The 21296-nt window shown below is 44.2% G+C and overlaps 1 protein-coding gene across 2 annotated transcripts in view; it reads left to right on the top strand.

Moving 5' to 3' along the window:
- Positions 1-21296, top strand: part of spas (spastin) — a 99417-nt gene that overhangs the window by 65753 nt on the left and 12368 nt on the right. For both annotated transcript variants that reach the window (XM_065439012.1, XM_065439014.1), the window contains exons 6-13: positions 5388-5630; positions 6900-7129; positions 8533-8763; positions 11408-11554; positions 13644-13719; positions 16163-16254; positions 18693-18772; positions 20609-20731. In XM_065439012.1, coding sequence (XP_065295084.1) covers positions 5388-5630; positions 6900-7129; positions 8533-8763; positions 11408-11554; positions 13644-13719; positions 16163-16254; positions 18693-18772; positions 20609-20731 — 1222 coding nt within the window. The remainder of the gene's footprint in view (positions 1-5387; positions 5631-6899; positions 7130-8532; positions 8764-11407; positions 11555-13643; positions 13720-16162; positions 16255-18692; positions 18773-20608; positions 20732-21296) is intronic.

Genomic DNA, 21296 nt, shown 5'->3' with positions numbered 1-21296 from the left:
TCTTCTGTGAATTTCCTTTTCATGGTCAGGGCACCCTGTAATTGTATCTATTCCTTAATTGTACACGCATCTGCCTGCCATCTCCTGTCACAGTACAAGCACCGATATATGCCTAATAAATGAACTGGTAGGCATTTTTGGATGTGCCTATGGCGATTTGAGCCCTTAACCGCAGTAAAAGACATGCATCCATTTTTTTTTTAACTGCCCGATTTTACGGATGTTTTCACGGCTCCTAGGGAGTTCGAAAAATCGCATGTTGACTGGACAACTGATAAAGAGTACGCTTCAAAATGTCCATGGGGCAAATGCACGTTGGAAGGACAAAAACGGAAAGGCCCTACGCATTGAGGAATGAATGGGAAGGGAAGCGTGCTGCCGCTTCTTTGAAGGAGTTTGAGCTCAAAAAGGAAAGTGTTGGCTGATGCCGACATGCAGGTGTCCCTCATCCAAGCCAAAATAAACTCTTTAAAGCAGTGAAACGCAATACTGAGGCGTTTTGCGCGGGCTGAGAGTGTGTCGGGACAGTTGAGGTTTACACACCAGCTGTTGAGAGAGAATCTCACCTGCGACAAAGTTCGGGCCTCATACCAATGAGCTTGCTATTAATTGCTAAAAATAGCTTGTATCCCCTTCGGTCACGGTGTCCACATTTGTCGATGTGACCTACTTTTGCCATTTTTGTGTGATGGTAGCAAGGAATAGATCACATACATCAAGCTTAGGGCAAATTGAACATTCGATAACTTTAATTACTTCCATCTTGCTTCTAAGTGATATGTATCGTTACAGAGTACCGCTTTGGTGGAGGCACTATACCATGTTTTACGTGATGCTTGCCGTGGGGCATGTCGTTAGCAACCTTGAAATATATATATATTTTTCTTTTTTGAGATGCTTGCTGCCAATGAATAACTTGCACATGTAATTCTAGCGGGGGATTTAATCTTTTTTTATGAAGCAACACAGTGTGACTGACATTACAATATTAAAATGATTAGTTACTCTTATTTAGCGACTCAATATGCTCAGAGTCATTCTACCACTTTGATTTGCTTTCAGTGGAGTCTCAAGCACCATCTATGTTTCACACATGTATCGACACACTCAACAATCGGTCATAATTTCTGACCGAAGGGGATATTCGAAAACATTCAAAATGAGTTTTACCATATTTTTCAGATATATATTATTCACTGTGCATTTTACTAACATCTCCCTTCTGATTTCTTTTTGAATAAAATAAATGCTACTCTTTACTATTCAAACTGGATTAAGTCATTTTTTAAATTTCTTAGCAAGCTTACTAGAGTGACAGCATCGGGCGACATTGTGTAAGCCTGTCTTTTGCGAAACAGAATTCTGTATCGCTCAGGGAATTTTGCAAACGCACCCAGGGAAAACCTCAAACTCTGGAAATTTAGAAATGTCAACTTGGTAGACACCCTGTATATATGAATGAGTTGCCACTTGGAAATTTTAAGTCATTAGAAAGAGGGCCTCATTGTGGCTCAAGCTCCTGTTGTGTACATCCCATTACCGCTCCGTGGTCACTCAGTTTTACTGCGGGTCATGGCGGCGGTCATATTCTGGTGGAGGTGGAATGCAACAAACTTGAGTACAAAACTATGGTTTCTTGTAAGAAAATAAAACAGTCAATCTTAAGGTGAAGCCCTTTGCAGCAGCATATCTTGTAGCCACTCTGTTGCTTTCGAATGCCTAACCAAATCAATCATTAATTCCCATTTGCTGAAAACTGATCAATTGGTAGTCTGTGGCCTTCAATAGTGTTTGTGAAGTTTACAAAACTAAATGCTACCTATCTCTTGAGTTGCCTACTTTGGGTTTTGTTTGCCCAATATTCAGTTCTGTGCAGTGCTAAAGGAGTTGCTGCTCTCTGTCACCTTTGGGGCCATGAATGTGAATTTGTCCGAGCACAATGTATTTTTGCCTTTTCACTGCATGGCTTTTCTCATCTGATTGTGTGTGGCAGGTCTTGGCAGTAATGGCTTCTGTATGAGCTTGTAGTTAGTTTGCATGAAGCAAAGGTGTCATTGTTGAAAGCCTGCAGTAAATACACACAGCAGCTGCTATACTACTTGCTGCACGGAAATGTTGTGAAGCTGTGTTCTTGCCTGCTGTGCAGCAGTGTACCAGCTTTGCCATGCTGCACCTGTGCTGGGCTTTCACCAAGCATTCAACAAAATTTGGTACCTAGTGTATTGCCGTCAAGTGCCATTGAAGCCCAATGCATTCCAGACTAGCAAGTAATATGAAGTTGTTCGCAAAGTGTTGCCGGAAACGGATCTCACAACAAATTTGAGATTCTGATTGGTTACTGCGGGGTGCTTCTTATTTAATGCATCACTGCATAGCTTGCGAAAAGTACTGCAGACAGAAACTTTGAATTCAGCACGACGTAACCAGACACAGCTTCTGTGGCCCGTATACTTGTGTGGGCAACTTTACATTACTGGCTGACTGAGAGGCCCCATTGTGGCACATTGAGAGCAAAAGGGTGTTTTCAGCTGCCTAACCCACACATTCACATATGGACCTTAACTTTAAGCCCTTGCTCAAACTACAATGCTGTCATTTTGTGGTGTGGTGCTTCAACAATGCCTAGGGTGCCTCATTGTGCTCCTTGCCCGCTGCGGCGCACAGTCGCCGACAACTGTGTTTTCTGCTACAGCGCCTGCTATGTTCAGTCTTGCTCCGCAGTACCATGTGCCTAACACAGTGACGCGAGGCGGTCTTTCCGTATATATACCTTTGTGCACAGAATAACAGCGCCAAATTGTTTTCAGAAGATATATTGCGTGACGTTTTGCAATTCAAGTTATCTGCTTATGTTCTTTTTTCTGTAACTCGGAAGCAGATCCAACAATTTTGTCTCTGGAGACTTTGCTCGGTGCAACAAAAAATGGCTGGCCTCGAAATTTTCTTTTTTCTATTATGCACTGAGCGTATGCTGACCACAATTGCCTCTGATTTATGTGCATATTTTCTTAAAATAATCATTGGTCAGGGAATTACAAGGGTACCTCGGACCTTTTTTTTTTCTAATTTAATCAGTGGATTTGCCGCAAAGGACATGCACAAATGATTTAGCAGAAGGCGTCAAAGTAGCTTCAATCACTTTACACATTTCAAAACTTAAAGCGACTGACAACCGATATTTAAGGAGTTGGTTTTTTATGGCGCAATATAAAGCTCACCCTTGGTAGTGTTTACATCTGCAGCAATTACTTCCAAAAGCGCATGAATATTTAGTAAGCACAATTTTGTGATCTGAGCAGCATCTCAAAAAGTAAGTCCCTCCTCCAGCAATGCTGAAAATTGTGAGCAATGTCGATAGCCTGCCTCGCAAATTGTGAAAGTCGCCCATCGTTCTGCTTTCACATCAGTGATTGTAAGTGTGGTTAACCACCTACATTTTCACTTTTTCAACCACTTTTGAATATAAAAAGCTGGTGCAATAAGTTTGCGTTGTCCTACAGACATCTTTTATATTTAGTATTGCGCTTTTCACGAAGTACACACCTATGTTGAGGCTTTGCTGGCCCCCATTGTCATTCTGTCGATAGATGAGCCAAGCCAAATCATCGAAAGTGAAGGCGAAGTCAGCGATCTTTTTCTGCTCACCACAAACAAAGGCTTATTTGCACATTGTAGGTCAGTAAAAACATACAATAATAAAAAGTATCTACATTTCAATACTAATAAAAAGACGAGGAAGTGCGTGCAGACCAGGAACTGTGTACAAGAGGTCACGTGGTGGACCTCTTACGCAGCTTCATGTTTTTGCTGCGTGGGGTGCCAAAGGTAATTTTTTGTGGCTTCTAGTGATGAATTAAAAATATAAATCCACATTTAATAGCCACTACGATAGACAGTCATTCCGTCGGCAGGATTATCTCTATTCATGTTGTGAGTGGTTGTGGGTCCTTTTAAGGGTGGTAAGCATACAAATAATTTCGGAAATGATGTGTGCAAAGAGAAGCAAAATTAAATATCTGCACTGCATTTGAAATAGTGCTCAACGGTCTCTGGTTAGGAGCGCGAGTGTCTCGTGATTTATTTGTAGGGATAAGCTCTCAAGCACGGACAGGCCTACTTGACAATAGTCTGTATTGAGTTCTAGAGTAGTGCTAATTTTCAGTGCGGTGAAGATCATCAGCGATTTTCTTGGCATTCATATTTTGCACAGCACCTGTTGTTGAGACTAGCTCTCTTTTGAGAAGCTGTCAAAAAAAGTAGACTTGCACGTGGAAGATTAAAGAAAATATGCATTAAACAAGCAATCTTTGGTGCTGAATGTACGAAAAAACAACAAATATATCTAAAAAAAAAAGATAATTTACCTGTGCAAGGAATAAGTGGCCGATCCGTTGCTGCGTGCACTTCCGCTTACATGCAACCAAGTATGCCTGTATTTTTGCCAATTTTGTGCTGTGCACCAATGCAATGACTGCAAAGGCTCGAGTTAGATGGCATGTGAAGGTTTCGAAGCACACGGCACATTGTCATCCGATTTAGTCTGTTTTTGACGGTGGGAGAACTAGCTCAATTATTTTGTCATCGTTCAGTTTGGCACACGATGACACCGCGCTGTCGACGTCTACTAAGTTGTCAAATGTAACAGTGGCAGAAATTGGCACACCACTGCCTAGCAGGTCATCAATGATTTTCGCATTTGAGCACGTCGTGATAGGCGGCAGGTTCAGGCTCTTCAGTTGTGGACCCTTTGGGCTACGAGGCACCGTTGGGGCAATTTAACGCGGCCTTCCGATAAGTTCATGAGAAAGATTTCTTGGAGTCAGCAGATCGCTGTCTGGAACACAAACTAAACAAGCACAGTATAGTGGAACGCTGTCCGCAAAGCAAACTCTACAAACAGAATGGTGAGAGCAGGCCATGGGCGGCGTTACCGGGATAGAATGTGATGATCTCGATGTTGATGCGACGTATAATACAGGCAAAGCCTCGAAGATATGCAGTTAAATCTGACGCATAGTGCTGTGACCAAGGCAAGGCCTCGAGGATTACCGTCTAACATGCAATCTTCGAGGCCATATTTAATGCCTTGTTCAGGTTCCCTGATGGCGGCTGTCCAAAATATTTGTCCTCTTTACACATTAAGTCTATGGGGCCATAGGCAGTTGCGCGAAGCTGTCCAAATTACCGAGCATTTCCGGATTATCCATGTCCTATTTATGGGTCGGCAACTGTATTAGCAATGTTGATGAGAACACAGAAAGGTAAAAGCTGACAATTTGTTTGGCTGGCGTTGGGCATTGACATTTCGGTGAGCTTCTTAGTGCGATGGCATGCTGCTTGCGCCCTGTGTTGCTGCTGCATGTGTCTTGCATTTGCATGCTGCGCAGAGAGCATGGTCAAGATTGAGCACCTCGGAGATGAGCTGCCCTGGCATGCGGGCGTGGCCCGGCGCCAGGCCAACCAGAAGCGGCGAGCATGGCAGAAGGTGGCGCCCGGCCAGGATGCAGCCACAAATCAGGATGGCCCCTCGTGGCTGAAAATGGCTGAGAACGGTGGCACCAATGGCCAGCCGGGCGACAGGCACAGGCGCTGCATGTCACCACCGCTGTCACCCAATACGCGACCTGGTGGTTAGTGACTTTGTTATGTAATCTGCACTGCTGGGCAACTGAAAGTAATTTGTGCTCTTGCAGTGGCAAAACACTTGTCACCCCTAATGAGAACGGGAAATGAGGCCTTGATAAGCAGTGACCAGTGTTTGTGGTACATTCAATGAAAGAAATTAGTACTAGTAACCAGTGATAGGTGACGCAATATTAGGATAAATGGCAGTGCATTTGACATGTTTAGAGTGAAAGTGCCAGGCTGTTCCCACTTTCCGCACTCGGAAGTAGTTAGGTAGACAGCTGCAGTTTTGGCTGGTCAGCACATGAGTGCAAGTTGGAAAAGTTGTGATACATATTCATAATCACTCTGATACGGCTCTTGTATGGAACTACCCAACTTCTCTGCATTGCTAGCGGGGCAAGAGCCCAAAGTTTTATCTGCCTATTCCTACACAGTCAAGTGTACAGTTATTTCATTATTCCGGTCTCTCGTGCTAGTCCTTCTTTCATTGGCGCGTTACCAATGCCCAGCCTTGTGGCAAGCACACATGCTCCCTCCCTGTCACCCAGAATGTTTGCAGCTTTGGGCTGTAGTATGCACTGAGTGTTCTTTGACTGCACTTGAATCATGATTTGATCAGTGCTGGCTGTACCCAGTTGTTCTTGGGACCAGCCATTTGACAGATGAAGGATGTTGCCACCACTCCTGCAAAGGTGCCATTTGGTGATGTCCTAGACATTGCAATATATACGGATCTTTGCAGACACTTTCTGGTGTATTAAATTTTCTCAAAAAGCATCGTGCTATAGCTTATTAAGCTCTCCGTAGACTTCAATGTGCCAGTATTTATCTAGACAGCATGTATACTTGGTGGAATTATGCACTCATCATGCCTAGTCATCCATTGATGTGGAAGGTGCAATGCTGCAAAAGAAAGGAAGAGGAAAAACAAAGTAGGCAGGGCTTGATGACTTAGTTTGTTCCTTGGCCCCGGTATTGGAGAATGCAGGGAAGTAACACTGCTTGGGTATGCTCTTAGAGGCAGAGGGTTGGCAGTGACACTTGCCTCATGGTGGAAAGGCAAGAGGACATTTCATTTCTATTTCCTCCTAGAACAAGTGAATCTGAAAAATTATTTTGGTAGAACGCTCCTTAGCATTTTACAGTTTTCAGTATACAAGCGGAATTTTCAAGGAGACAGGATTTAAAAAAATTAAGTGCTAGTCTAGGGCAGGTGCGGAGCCTCCACATCAAGGGCGCATAAATGATTTCTCTTCTGCGGTCTGCTGCAGTCACGCTGAAGAACCAGCCAGCAACAACATCGCGGCCAGGAGTGGTGACGCAGGCAGTTGCTCCAAGGGCCCAGACGCTGCCTCGCAACACAACTGGGGGTGCCCGGATGACGGCCAAGTCCCCGTCGCGGCTTGCTCGCCCTGGTGCCAATGATCCGGCATCGACGCCAACTCCAACAGCAGCCAGGCGGCGGCTAAACCAGCAACAGCCAAATACCCAGCAGCCCAGGGTGCGAGAATCTGCAACATGTGGCTTCAAAGTTGAGAATAAGTTTAAAGTTAAAGGGACAGTGTGTGTGTGCACAAGTCGAAAGTGTACAGTGTAGTACACTATTAAAGGGAACACTAATGTGTGGCTATCATTTTGCTGGTGCCAGTGCATAGGTATGTAGACAGATGCCAGTGCTAATGACAAGTAACCTGCTGCATATTTAGGTGATTGCACACTTGCCAGAGCAGAAAATGAAGGGAACACTCATTTGCTCCCTTTAACCATGGACCATCCTGTAAATTGCGATTCTTTGTTAAAGAAAATGTGCAGTCATAACTGCATATATCTGCATAATGCCATATCTCAGCTATAGATAAGATATGGCTTAAAGGCCTACCTACAGATTATTATGCAAGAACATGTCCGATTGAATATATAGGCCACATATTTCTCATGAACAAACATTCTGTTAATACTACCTTACTATCATTACATTCATTTGTTACTACTTAGGTGTACCCCTTAACGGTGGGCCATACTTGGATGGTGCAAGAGCGTGCACCTACATTCCAGAAGTGTGGTGGTACTGTAATGTGAGATGGGCATTCTCAGGGTGGTGAATTCACATGCACACACACACATCACATGCACTTGTGCACACAAATAAGCCTATTTTCATTACACAGCCTATGCTCGTTACAACCGACCCTCGTACAACACATTTGGATATAATGGAGCATATTTCAACCTTAGTTTGCTCTACCTATTCTATTAACGCAAGCAATGCGATGGCAGTTATCTTGAAAGCGATCTTCAATGTGTACAACATGCGCACCTGCGTAGCCGTGGTAGCTTCGTATGCGCTGTGCTTTTGGCTTTTAGTTCACATTGAAGTGAGAGACGGCACAAAGGTCAATTTGCTCGCTGTTGCTGCCGCACTGCCTTGCTCCAACGCTTTGGCAGCGACTTTCTGTGGTCATCGAGTGAGATGTGTTCATGTTTACGTGTGGGCACGTGACACCATGGTTGTTAATTTGGTTGGTAAGCTAACGTTTACAACTTTGAAAACTTCTATTCTTATTTCGCATAGCTGTCTATTTACTACTGCGATCAATGCTTCGCCTTTCAGGCGAAACTGCGACTTTGTTTTTGTTTTTTACTGTGGACGTTCGTCACGCACTCTTTACAATAATGTTGAACACCGTGACCAAAGTATTGAAAGTGAGGCTTTTCGGATATTGCGGACTTTGTATCAAACAGCCGCTTTTTGTTGGATTATCAGGGTCCGCTGTAATGAGTCGACTGTGTTTGTGGTAAATACCTTGGATATGTTATGTGCACCAGTGGTGTAGCCCATTCACCGACGTCTTTCGAAGCCAAGTGAGAGTGACACTCGAATGCAATGCTTGCTTCGTTTGCCAGGGTCGACAGCAGCCTTCCGGGGTCTCGCGACCTGGCGCCAGAGGCTCCTTCCGTGGCGGAGAAGGGAGGCGAGTGTCAACGCTCAAGGGTGTGGACTCTCGGCTGGCACACATGATCCTGGACGAAATTGTTGACGGTGGCCCCGAGGTGCTGTTCAGCGACATTGCTGGCCAGGAAGTGGCCAAGCAGGCGCTCAGCGAGATGGTGATACTGCCTACAGATCGGCCAGAGGCAAGTTGGCAGTGGTCATGTAACTAGGGATGTGGACAGCAACTGTTGCAGAATTTTTCTTGAACTGCTTGGCCGAACGTACTGGTATAAGTACTATGGCACACGCACGAAGAATGAGGAAAAAGATGCATTGAAAAGTTATAACCATCGCCAACTAATTTGATTATTCTAAATGCTGATCTCCTCCTAGGAATGCAAGGAATGAGAGCATAATACAGCAGCTGTAGGGCTCTGTGCTTAAAACAGGGAATGTGTACCTCTGCTAACATGTTACATAAATGAAGTAGTAAATGTACTCAAGAGTACTTGCATGGTATATTTACAAAGATAGCTATAGTTCTGTCCAGCTTAGCTGACAGTTCAACAAAAGGGCCAGTATCTTTTCATTGGGGCGACTGTGCTCATCTTTCAACAGACATGTGCAGTGCACGTAGCATGTGCTGTAACCTGTTAAAAAACTAATTACTTTCAATTATACCGTTAATACTCTTTTAAGTATTTGTTTCTCCTTGAGCAACAAGTGAATGGAATAAACTTCCTAACCAAGCCCTTTTACTGCCATCCTTACAGCTGTTTGCCTTACAAATTCAGCAGAGATTTTTCTCACATGGTGTACTCCATTTGAAATGTTTAGTTCTAGTGAAGCATTGTGTTGCTTTGACAAAATAAGTACACATATTCCCTGTTTTGTTGTTGTTTAGCAATTTGCAAAACCCAGCAAATGTAAATCCACCCTGCTTAAGCCCCACATAAGGGTGGCAGTATTTATGAATAAATACATTGGTTTCTTGCGGGAGTACTGTCCACTGCTTTTAGTAATCCGATGCAATGACTGGAATTAAGCTATCTGTCGTTGGGGATTTTTCCAAGTCCTGTCTGGTATAAAAAAAAGCCCAGTGTGAAATTCAGTTTTTTTTATTACTGTGTGTATCACATTATGGTGCGTTATGGTTTGGTAGGACAGGCATATTAGTTACGTTACCGTGAGAGAATGGCAGTTTTTATAGGTCTTGGAGCACAGTTCTCTGCCAGTACAAATAATATTCCAGCACACATTGCAGCATAGCAAATTGTATATATTGAAGTGCTCTTTCCAAAACATACGTTCAAAGCAAAAACTTTTTTGGATAACGCACACTTCTGAAAATTGCCATTTTTGTGGCTAGCTGATAAAAACAATAAAAGAACTACAAAAGCGTTGATAGTAAAGCAAATTCAGATTATGCATTTCATAGATAAATCACCTAGGAATAGTGTCTGAAAGAATGCTCAGTGCACTCCATTTTTCAGATACAAAAAAAAAAGAAAAGATCAGGAACTGCTTCATTGCTCCTGCCATATGTTGAAGCAGTTTCTGGTTTTTGTGAAGCATAGATGCACTCTGCGTTTTTTGCACAGAACATTTGTCTTTTGGTCAACTTGGCAGCCCTCATGCAACACATTTTGCACTTTCACCTTTTCGACATCTTCTGATGATGGTCCCATGAGAAGTTCAACAAACTTCACTAGTTCATCTGGAGTTGCCTCTTTCCAGGACTCACTTTTTCAGCATAGCTGGGCAACTGTAGAATATGCATCTAATGATATTTGTTTGTACTTTTTTTTGGATCGTCTTCATCACCTCCGCAGTGGAGAGCAGAAAAAGCTCGCACTGCTGTAAACTGTCTTGCGTTCCTCCGTAGTGCTGGGCAAAGTTTTGTTCCGAGCGGCATTCTTGGAATGAACTGAATTTTCTTTGCTGTCAGTGGCAGCACATTCTGACCAGTCAAAGTACGCACCCTGCAGATAATCGTAACTCTCAGGTTGTGCACAAGGATTGGCAGATAAGCGCACACAAGAAAGGAGATGACTGAAGGCCATGAAGGAAAATCGCCAAAAAATAGCTGCAGGTGTATTGGGCTAACTTAAAACATTGTGACCATCTGAGTTTGAATCTAGTTTGCCGTCACCTTCAGACTTGTTACTTGAATCATGACTAAGTTCAAGTGTGCGTGTAGCATAGTTCCATGTGGGATGCTTCTATCACTGCACTTTTCTGCCAGACGCCGACACCATGTGTGCAACTTTCGATAAATGAGTAACAGCGGCAGCGCTCAGATTTTACAAAAGATGCGCAACTGAAATTCTTTGAAACGGGCTAGAAATGCCCGCTCCACATGTTGGAAGTGCATAAGAAATCGCTCCAACATGTCAAAATCGGCAATTTCAATCACTGGTAATCAATCAGAATAGGTGTAACAAGAGCTGAGCAGAATGCAAGAGGAATGAACCGGACAGCACTAATGCTATCAACTTACGCATTGTCAGTGGTGGAAAAGGAGGCAGATGCAAAAATAACTGTTCTGCTCATGGGAAGGCACCGCCAACCTGCTAGTACTCACGAACTTGCATGTTCACATTATCGACCGATATGAGTTTGGACGTGAATATTATTCTTTATGTAGAATAATCTAAGGATGGCTTACTTTCATGCTACTGCAGTTATTGAAGTTCATTCTTGTGCACAAAAAATTTCACCATAAAGTTTTGCCAACTTGCTCAGCTTTCTCTTCTAAAGCCATCGGGTATAAATTGCTGAGCGTTAATCTTGTTTTATCTGGTTTTGCTACATATGTAAAGTTATTTCGTTTTTCATCTACTGCAGCTGTTCACAGGTCTGAGGGCACCACCCAAGGGCCTGTTGCTCTTTGGGCCCCCGGGCAATGGCAAGACCATGCTGGCCAAGGCAGTGGCCCACGAGTCCCACTCCACGTTTCTCAACATAAGCGCAGCTTCGCTCACTTCCAAATACGTGAGTCCCTCTTTGTGGAGAATCTTGTGGCTGCACTTTAATAGGTAGCAATATTTGGGCTAGGTGGAGTTGTGACAGGAGTTTGAAGGAACGTGGCACAAAGCTGCACTGTCAGCTGGAATTTAATCGAAGATGCTTTTCCATAGAAAAGCATGTGCTGTTTTGGAGGTTATGTGTATGGGTGGTCTAGTTTGTGAAGTGAGGTTAAGCAGAAAGCATAGTGGACAGAACTGCGAGGCAATGAAATGGATGGCACAGAGAGTTCTTTGTAGCTGTCTTTGTAGCTTGCTCTCGTCGACACACCCTTTTGATCTCCTGATCCGTCAATTATGCCAACAAAAGTTTACCACTCCCCCCCCACTCCCTCTTAAGGGGGGACCCCGCAGCTTTCACATTGCGAAAAATGGCCAGAAAATTGAATTTCGTAAAATCACATTTGCAATTTCTGTTACTCTTTCCTGATTCCAAAATATCATCACTGTAAACCATGTAGAAGTGCTCTAAAAAATTTGTTTTATCAACCAAGGCGGCGCAAAATTTCGTGGAAATAAAGAAAAAAACAGATTTTTTCAAGCCACAATATGTTAGGAACGACGCAACTGAGAGCCGTCATCTTGGTCTCGTTGGAAAGCGCATTTCTCAGTCTTAAAATTTGCTGCTTCAGCTACCTCCTCCATACAGAAAAAAAGCATACAAAAAGCAAATGATTGAAGATTGTGCTGGAGTTCATGATTTGCCGCACCAGTCACGTGACTCCAGCGTGGTTCCCCATTGGTCTGGCATTTGCGTCGTCTGCTCGGCTCTTTGCACCTCGCGAGTCTAGACAGGAAGTCTCCACTCGCCGTAATCTCGAGTTGTCAAAACGGGCGCTACGGGGACATGGCAGTAGCGTGGCCGATCCCTACGTCTCAGACCTGCGGCTAAGCATACCGAGCATCGGCGACACGGACATCGCGACCAAGATTCGCGCGAGGAATCCGGGCACATGGCTAAGCGTTGTTTCGAAATTCTTGACCAAGCACATTTCGCAGGCAATCCTCGGACCTGCCACTAAGCATTTCGCGCATAGGAGTCTGCAACTAGGTGATCAAGCACATCACACGCGGACATCTTGGACCATCGCCTACGCATTTTGTGCATCGGCGCCTCTGACTGCGAGACTATGTACATTGAGCGTCGACTCCTCAAGCCCGCGACCAGGCATTTCACACATTGGCACCTTGGACTGCGCGGCTAGGTACTTCGCGCTTCGGCATCTTCAGGCCGCGGCGGCTAATTTCCTGCATTGGCACCTTGGACTGCACAACTAAGGACATTAAGTGTTGACTCCTCGAGCTTGTGACTAGGCATTTCGCGCGTCGGCACCTTGAACTGCGCGACTAAGCACATCAAGTGTCGACTCCTCGAGCCCGTGACTAGGCATTTCACGCATTGGCACCTCGGACTGCGCGGCTAGGTACTTTGCGCGTCGGCACCTCGAACTGTGCAAATCAAAGGGCAGAGACCCAAAATGTCACCAGTAAGCTAAGATACCAAATCTACAATCCTGGTGCATTTTGTGAGATGTGAACTGCTCCAAGAACTTTGAGAGACGTTTTCTCAAAAGTGTGTTTTGGGCATTCTGTGTTTTCTATGGAAAGGGTAGCATTGGAATGCCTGGGCCAATTTTGATCCTGTTTGTTTTTATGTATTCCCTAAATTTTGCTTTAGGGTATGACAGTTTTCAATATCTTGCTGAGGGCTTAGTTTTTCTTCTGCATGCTAATTTGTGAATGACAAGTTCTGGTACAATTAGTAATAGTGGACATGATGTTTGAACATGATGTTGATTGATTTTGTAACTTGAAAACTAGTTAAGGCATCGTAATGAAACCATATATTTCTTTATTTCAGGCACTTTTAAGTGTGGCTGCCAAATTTCATTACTCTAGGTCAGAGAACAAAAAGTTCACTCTGATCCCTCCCTCCCCCCTTAGGATCTATTATTCGTGTTTATCAATAAAATTTTTGTTTTCCTTAATTGTAGCACATTTTCAATAACAGCTACATAAATTCACAATTGATGAGCCTCTTTCCTTTATAAATGAAGGTTGGCGAAGGTGAGAAGCTGGTACGAGCCCTGTTTGCAGTGGCACGAGAACTGCAACCTAGCATAATCTTCATTGGTAAGTGATGATCACAGCCTCCTGTATGCAGCTCAAAAGCTTGCTCGGACATGCACTCTCCTGCATGTACGCACCTACCCACACAGTTTCGCATTCACACTCGTCTGAAAACACACTTGCACTTGCTCACCTGCACTCTTGTGCATTCAAACTTGCCCGCAGTCTTGCACATTCACACTCGCCCGCACTCTTGCGTATACGCACTCGCCATCACTTTTGTGCACTCACACTAGCCCTTACTTACTTACTCGCACTTGCTTGCCCGCTAACATACTTGCAGTTGCTCGCCTGCAAACATAGTTGCACTTGCGTGCGCACACTCGCATATGCACGTTTTCATAACGCTTGCTGTGCACACTCGCATACGCACGTTTTCCCAACGCTTGCGCGCGCACACTCGCACACACTTTTTGTAACGCTTGCGTGCGCACACTCGCACACACTTTTTGTAACGTTTGCGTGCGCACACTCGCATACTTTTTGTAACGCTTGCATGCGCACACTCGCATACTTTTTGTAACGCTTGCATGCGCACACTCGCATACTTTTTGTAACGCTTGCATGCGCACGCTCGCATACTTTTTGTAACGCTTGCATGCGCACGCTCGCATACACTTTTCGTAACGCTTGCGCGTGCACGCTCGCATACGCACTTTTCGCAACGCTTGCGCGTGCACGCTCGCATACGCACTTTTCGCAACGCTTGCGCGTGCACGCTCGCATACGCACTTTTCGCAACGCTTGCGCGTGCACGCTCGCATACGCACTTTTCGCAACGCTTGCGCGTGCACGCTCGCATAAGCACTTTTCGCAACGCTTGCGCGTGCACGCTCGCATAAGCACTTTTCGCAACGCTTGCGCGCGCACGCTCGCATACGCACTTTTCGCAACGCTTGCACGCACACGCTCGCATATGCACTTTTCGTAACGCTTGCGCGCGCACGCTCGCATACGCACTTTTCGCAACGCTTGCGCGTGCACGCTCGCATACGCACTTTTCGTAACGCTTACGTGTGCACACTTGTGCTCGCTTCTTCGTGTACTCATGGGAGCGTCCACATTTGCACGCGCGGACATGCACTCGTGCACACTGCACATACTTGCGGCCAGTTCTCATCAACTTTTGTTTCCATTTATAAATTCTTTAATTCAGCTAAGTAGAAAGTAACTTCCCCTTTGATCTCCTTGGCGTCATTCTTTGTTGGCATCTTACTATTTGACTAATGATTGTCCTTTGAGTTTCCTTTCTTTTCATTCAGTAAAGTATGTATATACAATTAAACATAGATATAACGAACTTCAATATGTCAAAGTATTTAACTTTTCATAACCTCTGGTCCATAGGACACGATGCATCTAGAATCTCAATATAACGAAGTGTGTTTGTACGGGATTTCAGTGTAATGAAATTTTGCTTCTGCTGCAAAGGAATCCCGAAATAAAAATGGAAGCTTTTGCGCGGCAGATAACAAAGTGAATAAATTACAAGCGGCTGCTTGCAAATGCACTTTTCAAGTCATACGCGGTGCAACAAGAGCGACTGCCGAAGTGGGGTCGCATCATGTTCTGTATAAAGTTAAAGTGCAATAAGATCCTATCGTGCCCCGCACACTTTGTGCTTTACATACGAGTGAAAGTGTGCGAGGGTGAAACAAGATGATTGCTTCATGAGCGCCACCTTCCCGCACGAGAAAAGGGAAAGAGGGGGAGGGGAGCGAGCTTGCAGTACGTGATCGTGCGTGCGTGCCTGCGAGGGCAGGAGGGTGTGCTTGAAGTGGTCGGGATTTCTGGTGCGCGTGTCACAGCCCTGGCTTCACATGGTTGTAAGCGCGGCTGAGCGCACATGCAGCCACGCAGCCTAATCTGCCACGTGTACAAAGAATTGTCATGCCGAGAAGGTGTGGCATTATGTAAGCTGTCTTCCCACCTGTTTAGCATTTTGGCGTTTAGTTTTGGCGACTTGGAGCAAGAGGCAGATGCAGCACTTGCTCCCCTGTTGCCCATGCTTTTCATGATAGCGTCGTCCCAGTGTGGGCGACGCTATCTGCTGTGGGGGCGGAGTGCACACAAAAGCGTGGCTGGCTTCGCTTAATTTGTAACGCTGATGTGAAGATATTGTCGACATGTTATGAAACTATCATTTGTTGCAGACTCCCAAATTCATCAAAATGAATTCTTTTCTCATTCGATTTTGCTTTTTTCGATTGCTCGATAATTAGGCAAATTCTGCGGTGTCTTTCTGTATGAGAAAAATCGTTCGGGAACTGTAGTTAGTTTCAAAATAGGTCGAATTCTGATACAACAAAATTTCGATATAAGAAAGCAAATAACCTACTTTATCCACTTTGTTATGTAGCGGCTTAACTGCATATACACATGTACGATGTTACTACCAGTTTGCTTGGTTGCTACAGTTTAGGCATGCCCCATGTTTTGTTCGCAGATGAAGTTGACTCTTTGCTCAGCGAGAGGAAGGACAATGAGCATGAGGCAACGCGGAGGCTCAAGACTGAATTCCTTGTTGAGTTTGATGGGGTGAGTGGGCATTGAACAGTTCCCATCGCATTGGTATCTGGATTCTGCTTGCCTACCTGCAGCGTTTTATTTGCTTGTTTGAGAACATTGTTTTGTTAACTGAAGAAATAAAAACACTGCTCTGCTTTCCTATAAAGCTTGCAGCTGGGCTAGTTGGTTGGATAATTAATAGTTGGCCTGTCTCGCGAAATATTTTTGAAAGTAGATAGAAAATTATTTTTAATGCCTATGGTAAAGGAACACTGGAAGTTTTATTCAAGTAAACTAGAAATTATTTTTCGAAACTGATCAAACCATCAGTTCTGAGGACAGTGTGTAGGCAAGCTAATGGGGTAAACTGAGAACAGGATTAGTGTTGTCAATGTGAGTGTGCGATGCCTGCTCCCATGATCTAGTGCTTATGACTACTTAATTGCAGCCAATTACGGGTTAAGAAAGGGTAATTAATTGCATATCAGTGCGAGACAGTGTTCAGTACGGCCCATTTGACTCATTTTTATAGAGGCATAAAAAATCCTTGGCATGTTTTCAAATGAAACTAGTTTATCTACACTCTAGTTTCATTGTGTGTTTTGCCTTCACTGTCAATCTTTACAATTGCCTTCGTGCAAGCAGAACTTCGAAATAATTTTCTTGTGTAAGTACTTCTAAACTGAGAGTGCAGGAATACATATATAGCTGCTTCATTTGCCCTAGTGGCTTGTTCGCTTTCTAGATTTCTTTTAGCCTTTGAGAGGATGCTTTAGCTCGGGTGGGGCCCAGCTCTGATTCTGCCTATTCAGATGCATGTAAAACGCAACAGGTCTTTTTTTGATATAACGTCTTGGGTGATTTTATTGAAATTTGTTGCACACGACAAAGAAATTTAAATCCTAGTGACTGCTGCAAGTGGAATTTTGATGTAGGGCCCGAATTTCTTTTACAAAAATTGCTTAAAATTTATAAGGTTGTAAAAGAAAGAAGTACCAAGTTGTCATATCCTTAACTATGCACCTAGAACAGATATCACAATTCTGTAAACTGCATCCATGAGAATATCCAAAGCAGACAAATTCGAGGTAAGATAGTTAATATCTTGCATGAATTTGTTAGTGTTTACAAGGGTTTTAGTCTTACTTGCATATTAGTGGTGTATTTAAGGGCCATATAATATAGATCAGTTTTGTCTGCTCTATATGTACTATTAGTTACAATTAACAAAATTGGTATATTGTTTTCCATTCATCAGTTGTAAACTTGGCCATTTCATTTTCTGAAAAAATAGCCATTTTCAACATTTTTACGAAAACTAATCGACAGCCTAAAATCTGAAACCTGCTTCAAACAGTCACGAGACGTAAACTTTTTTTAAAATGCAGCAAATTTCATCATGTTTCACATTGTGGTTGTCAAGGAAAACAATTTCCCTTTTTCCATGTGTTTGGATATAGAAGCCTCTGTGCTAAAACTTCCTCTTAGACCACTGCTTCTTGGCTGAGTTGGCGATTCATACAGTGCAGGGATGCACTAAAGGACATAGACTATAAGGCAGGAATGAGCTGCCACTTAAGTTGCTTTGAGTAGATTGTTCAGCATAGCAGTGGCGCTGGTGTCATGGCCTCAGAGGCATGGGGCTGCAAACACCAGCTTACCACAGTCAGGTGACAGACGATGCAGCACCATTGGCTAACACACAGTGAACTATTTCTCAGCCCTTCTCATTGCCTAGGGCAATAAGCTGTTAGGGCTGCTAATCTTGGGTGGTGATAGTGATTGGCTATACACATCAACACTCCTTCCTCTCTGCATTTATGTGACGGTATAGAGAGGTGTTCCAGTGCTCTACCTTTTTTGTTATCCTTTTGTTTCTGCATGTCTTTACACATTTCTTATGTTGTTGCGTAAATTCCAACTAGCCCAGCAGCCTTGCATGTATTTATGTACACCTTATTTGTATGTCTCCTTCACTGTTAGCCATTCACAGTATTTTTTTAGCCTTATGAACTGTGTTCCAATACTGACCGTAAATGGCTAAATAGGCAGCTAACCACAAAGCTTCACAATAACATCATCAAAGTAACAAACGTTGCAGGCTATTTTGCTGTCTAAACAAGATGGTGGCCCAGTAGGTTTGGAAACTGGACGGGAAGGTTCTCTGCTTGGAGAACATATTCACACTTTCTTACGTGCTTGATGTAGGCAACATTGTTTTTAATTCGTTTGCGCACTCAGTGTTAAAGCAATTATTAATATGTGCATTCCTTAGCTTTTCCTTTCTCGACACAGGGTTCCAGACTTGTTGCTTTGCTGGGGCTCCAAGTGGTCTTCTTAGTTGTCAACGTAGACTGTCTATGTACTGGTCAGAATTGGAGCACGCCCATACTTTCCACACAGTCATTGAAGCTTGCTCACAAAGACACGTAATCCACTTGCATTCAGCTGAATGTACTCTTGTCCAGCTCCACACCGGAAGTGAAGAGCGGATTCTTGTGATGGGTGCCACCAACAGGCCTCAAGAGTTGGATGATGCAGCACTTAGGTGAGTACGTAAATATCAGTAGCATCAGCACTGATATTTTCTGTGTGTCGTAAGCCAAAAAGTAACACAGAAATGACCATAAAGCTCCTATATGAAGTAGAAATGTAACACGCACCCGATTTCTTTTGCAAGAAAAATGGGCAAGGGTGTAATATGTATTGCACGATGCAACCAGTACAGTAGAACCCCGCTGTTATGTTCCTCACTGCTGCGTTTTCCCGGCTGCTACGTCGTTTTCGTCCGGTCCCGGCATAGCTTCCATAGGATACAATGTATAAGGAACCCCGCTGTTACGCAGTAGCTGTGAAAACGTTCCCGCATGATACGTCGCAACTTAGCACCCCGCACCAGCGTGGGCTAAACTAGGCAACGCGTTCCAACCGCCATTTTGGCTTTTGACGAGCTTTGGCTGGGCTTGGCCGGGCTTGGCTATGGAACTGGCTGCAAGAAGCCGCACGCCAGTTCGGGAGGCCGCCACTAAGTGGCCATTCGTGAAAAATGCTCTCACTATCATCACTGTGATTACGGTCACTGCATCGTTCTTGGAAATGGAGGAAGAAGGAAACTCGGGAGAGGCCCTGACGTCACTCTGTGAAGCTAAAGTGAAACCGGAAGTTGGTGTTGCTCGTGGTGTTGCTCCGCCTATCGGGCCAGCTCTCCTTTCTTGTTTACATTTCTCCCACAGCGCGCTGCACGCAACCGGGGTGCTCGGACGCGCGCGCTCCGCAGTAATACTAAACAATCGTTAGCACGTTAGCATGATTACGCCAAAGAGGGCAAAATTTCCCGCGGATATTCCGTCGTCCGTTGCCATTGCCGTGGCGCGGTGACGATGAGGAGCACGAGCCGCATGATGCCGGGGAGTTGCCAAATCCTAGCTTTGGAGAAGCCGTCGTGGCTCTGGACCTCCTCCGTAGGTACGTCGCACCTCACAGCAACGCTGACAGCAATGCGGCCTTCCAGGCTATTGAGAAACGTGTGGCGATTTCTAGCGAGCGAAAGAAACGGCAAGCCACCATTATAGACTTTTTAAGGCCTAAGCGCACTCTGTGGAAATAAATTATCTATAGTTGAAGCTGCATTTTTTTATTCATTTTCGGAGCTTTCCTCACTGTTGCGTTTTCCCGGCTGTTACGTTTTTTTTCCCCGATCCGGTGAAAAACGTATGAACGGGGTTCCACTGTATTCTAAAGTCAACTTTGCGGCAATGCATCGATGTCATGTGGTAATGCATACAAAATGGCGGGTTTCGTTTGGTGTTCATTTGCACTGCACATGCAATTTGTAGCCATCTTTTTTTTTTCTAAAAAGGAGGCACATGTTAGAATCTGGTAAGTGCTGCAAGCAGTCATTGTGTCCTGTGGTTATTGCTTCAAAAGCTTCTTAGGGCAGGCCCTAGGAAAATACGTGTTTATGATGGCAGGCGACCTGTGTTCAACACACTCACTGTCTCCTAAGCTCCTCCAGGACAGATGCTGCCACTAAAGGGGTTGCTATTGGGCTTATTATAAGGGGTCAGGCACGTGCATGCTGACTGGTCAAGTTGAAATCATCCAGTGAAGGCCACTTTTAGGATATAAAGAGTGAAAGCTTGGGGCTCATAACAATTCATGGGCACCGGCCAGGACCTTTGGTCGGGATTGAATTTACCAAGAAATCGAATAAGCTGGAGTTGAATAATTGGATGTCTACTGTAGTGGTGAGACTTGATGCAATACCTCCACTGCAATTCCCGATGGAACACAAGAAGCATGCTCCCACTCAGAGTGGAATGTGCCGTAGTACTGAGCTGCAAACAGCCATGTGGGATCATGTCATGTGTATTGCTCTTTGTAGGCGTTTTACGAAGCGGGTGTATGTCACCCTACCGGACGAGAACACGCGGGTCATACTCCTGGAAAAGCTGCTCAGGAAGCAGAACAGCCCGCTGTCTCTAGACAAGCTCAAGTACCTGGCCAGGTATGAACTGTGCGGTCATGCTTTTTTTTTCAGTGTTACCTCACTTGGCTATGGGTGTGCAAGTATTTTCAAATTTCTAATAATGAATGGAATATTGCCTTATTCAATGTGTATTTCCCATTGAAGTCACTATATCTAAATATTAATATTTCTTGAAGTTGTTTTTTGATATTTTGAAATGTTAAGTGTACCTGATCAATCTTAAAATTGGAGCAAAAGTACAGCAACTTTCATCCCCACGGGATGAAACCAGGATAGTATGCACTATAGTACGTTACAGGCATAAAGCATGAGAACTTGCATAGTACAGTGAGCTATGTCACTCAATCAGTCATACTTTACGACTATATGGTGATCTTTCACGTGTATGATTGGACATACTTCTTGCAAAGAATTTTGTGAGCGAAAATAGGAACACAATGAGAACAATATAAAGACTGAATTTACCAAGTATCAGCTTTGTGTGATTGAAATTCACCGGAAAGCTTTATATATATAAATTTCCTAAACTCATTGATTATCTGGTCTCAGGTTGTGTTGGGGCAGGTACCTTTTGTGGTAGCTT

The sequence above is a fragment of the Dermacentor albipictus genome, chromosome 10, assembly GCF_038994185.2.
Source record: "Dermacentor albipictus isolate Rhodes 1998 colony chromosome 10, USDA_Dalb.pri_finalv2, whole genome shotgun sequence".
NCBI lineage: Eukaryota > Metazoa > Arthropoda > Arachnida > Ixodida > Ixodidae > Dermacentor > Dermacentor albipictus.
This window is presented reverse-complemented; position numbering and strand designations above follow the sequence as displayed.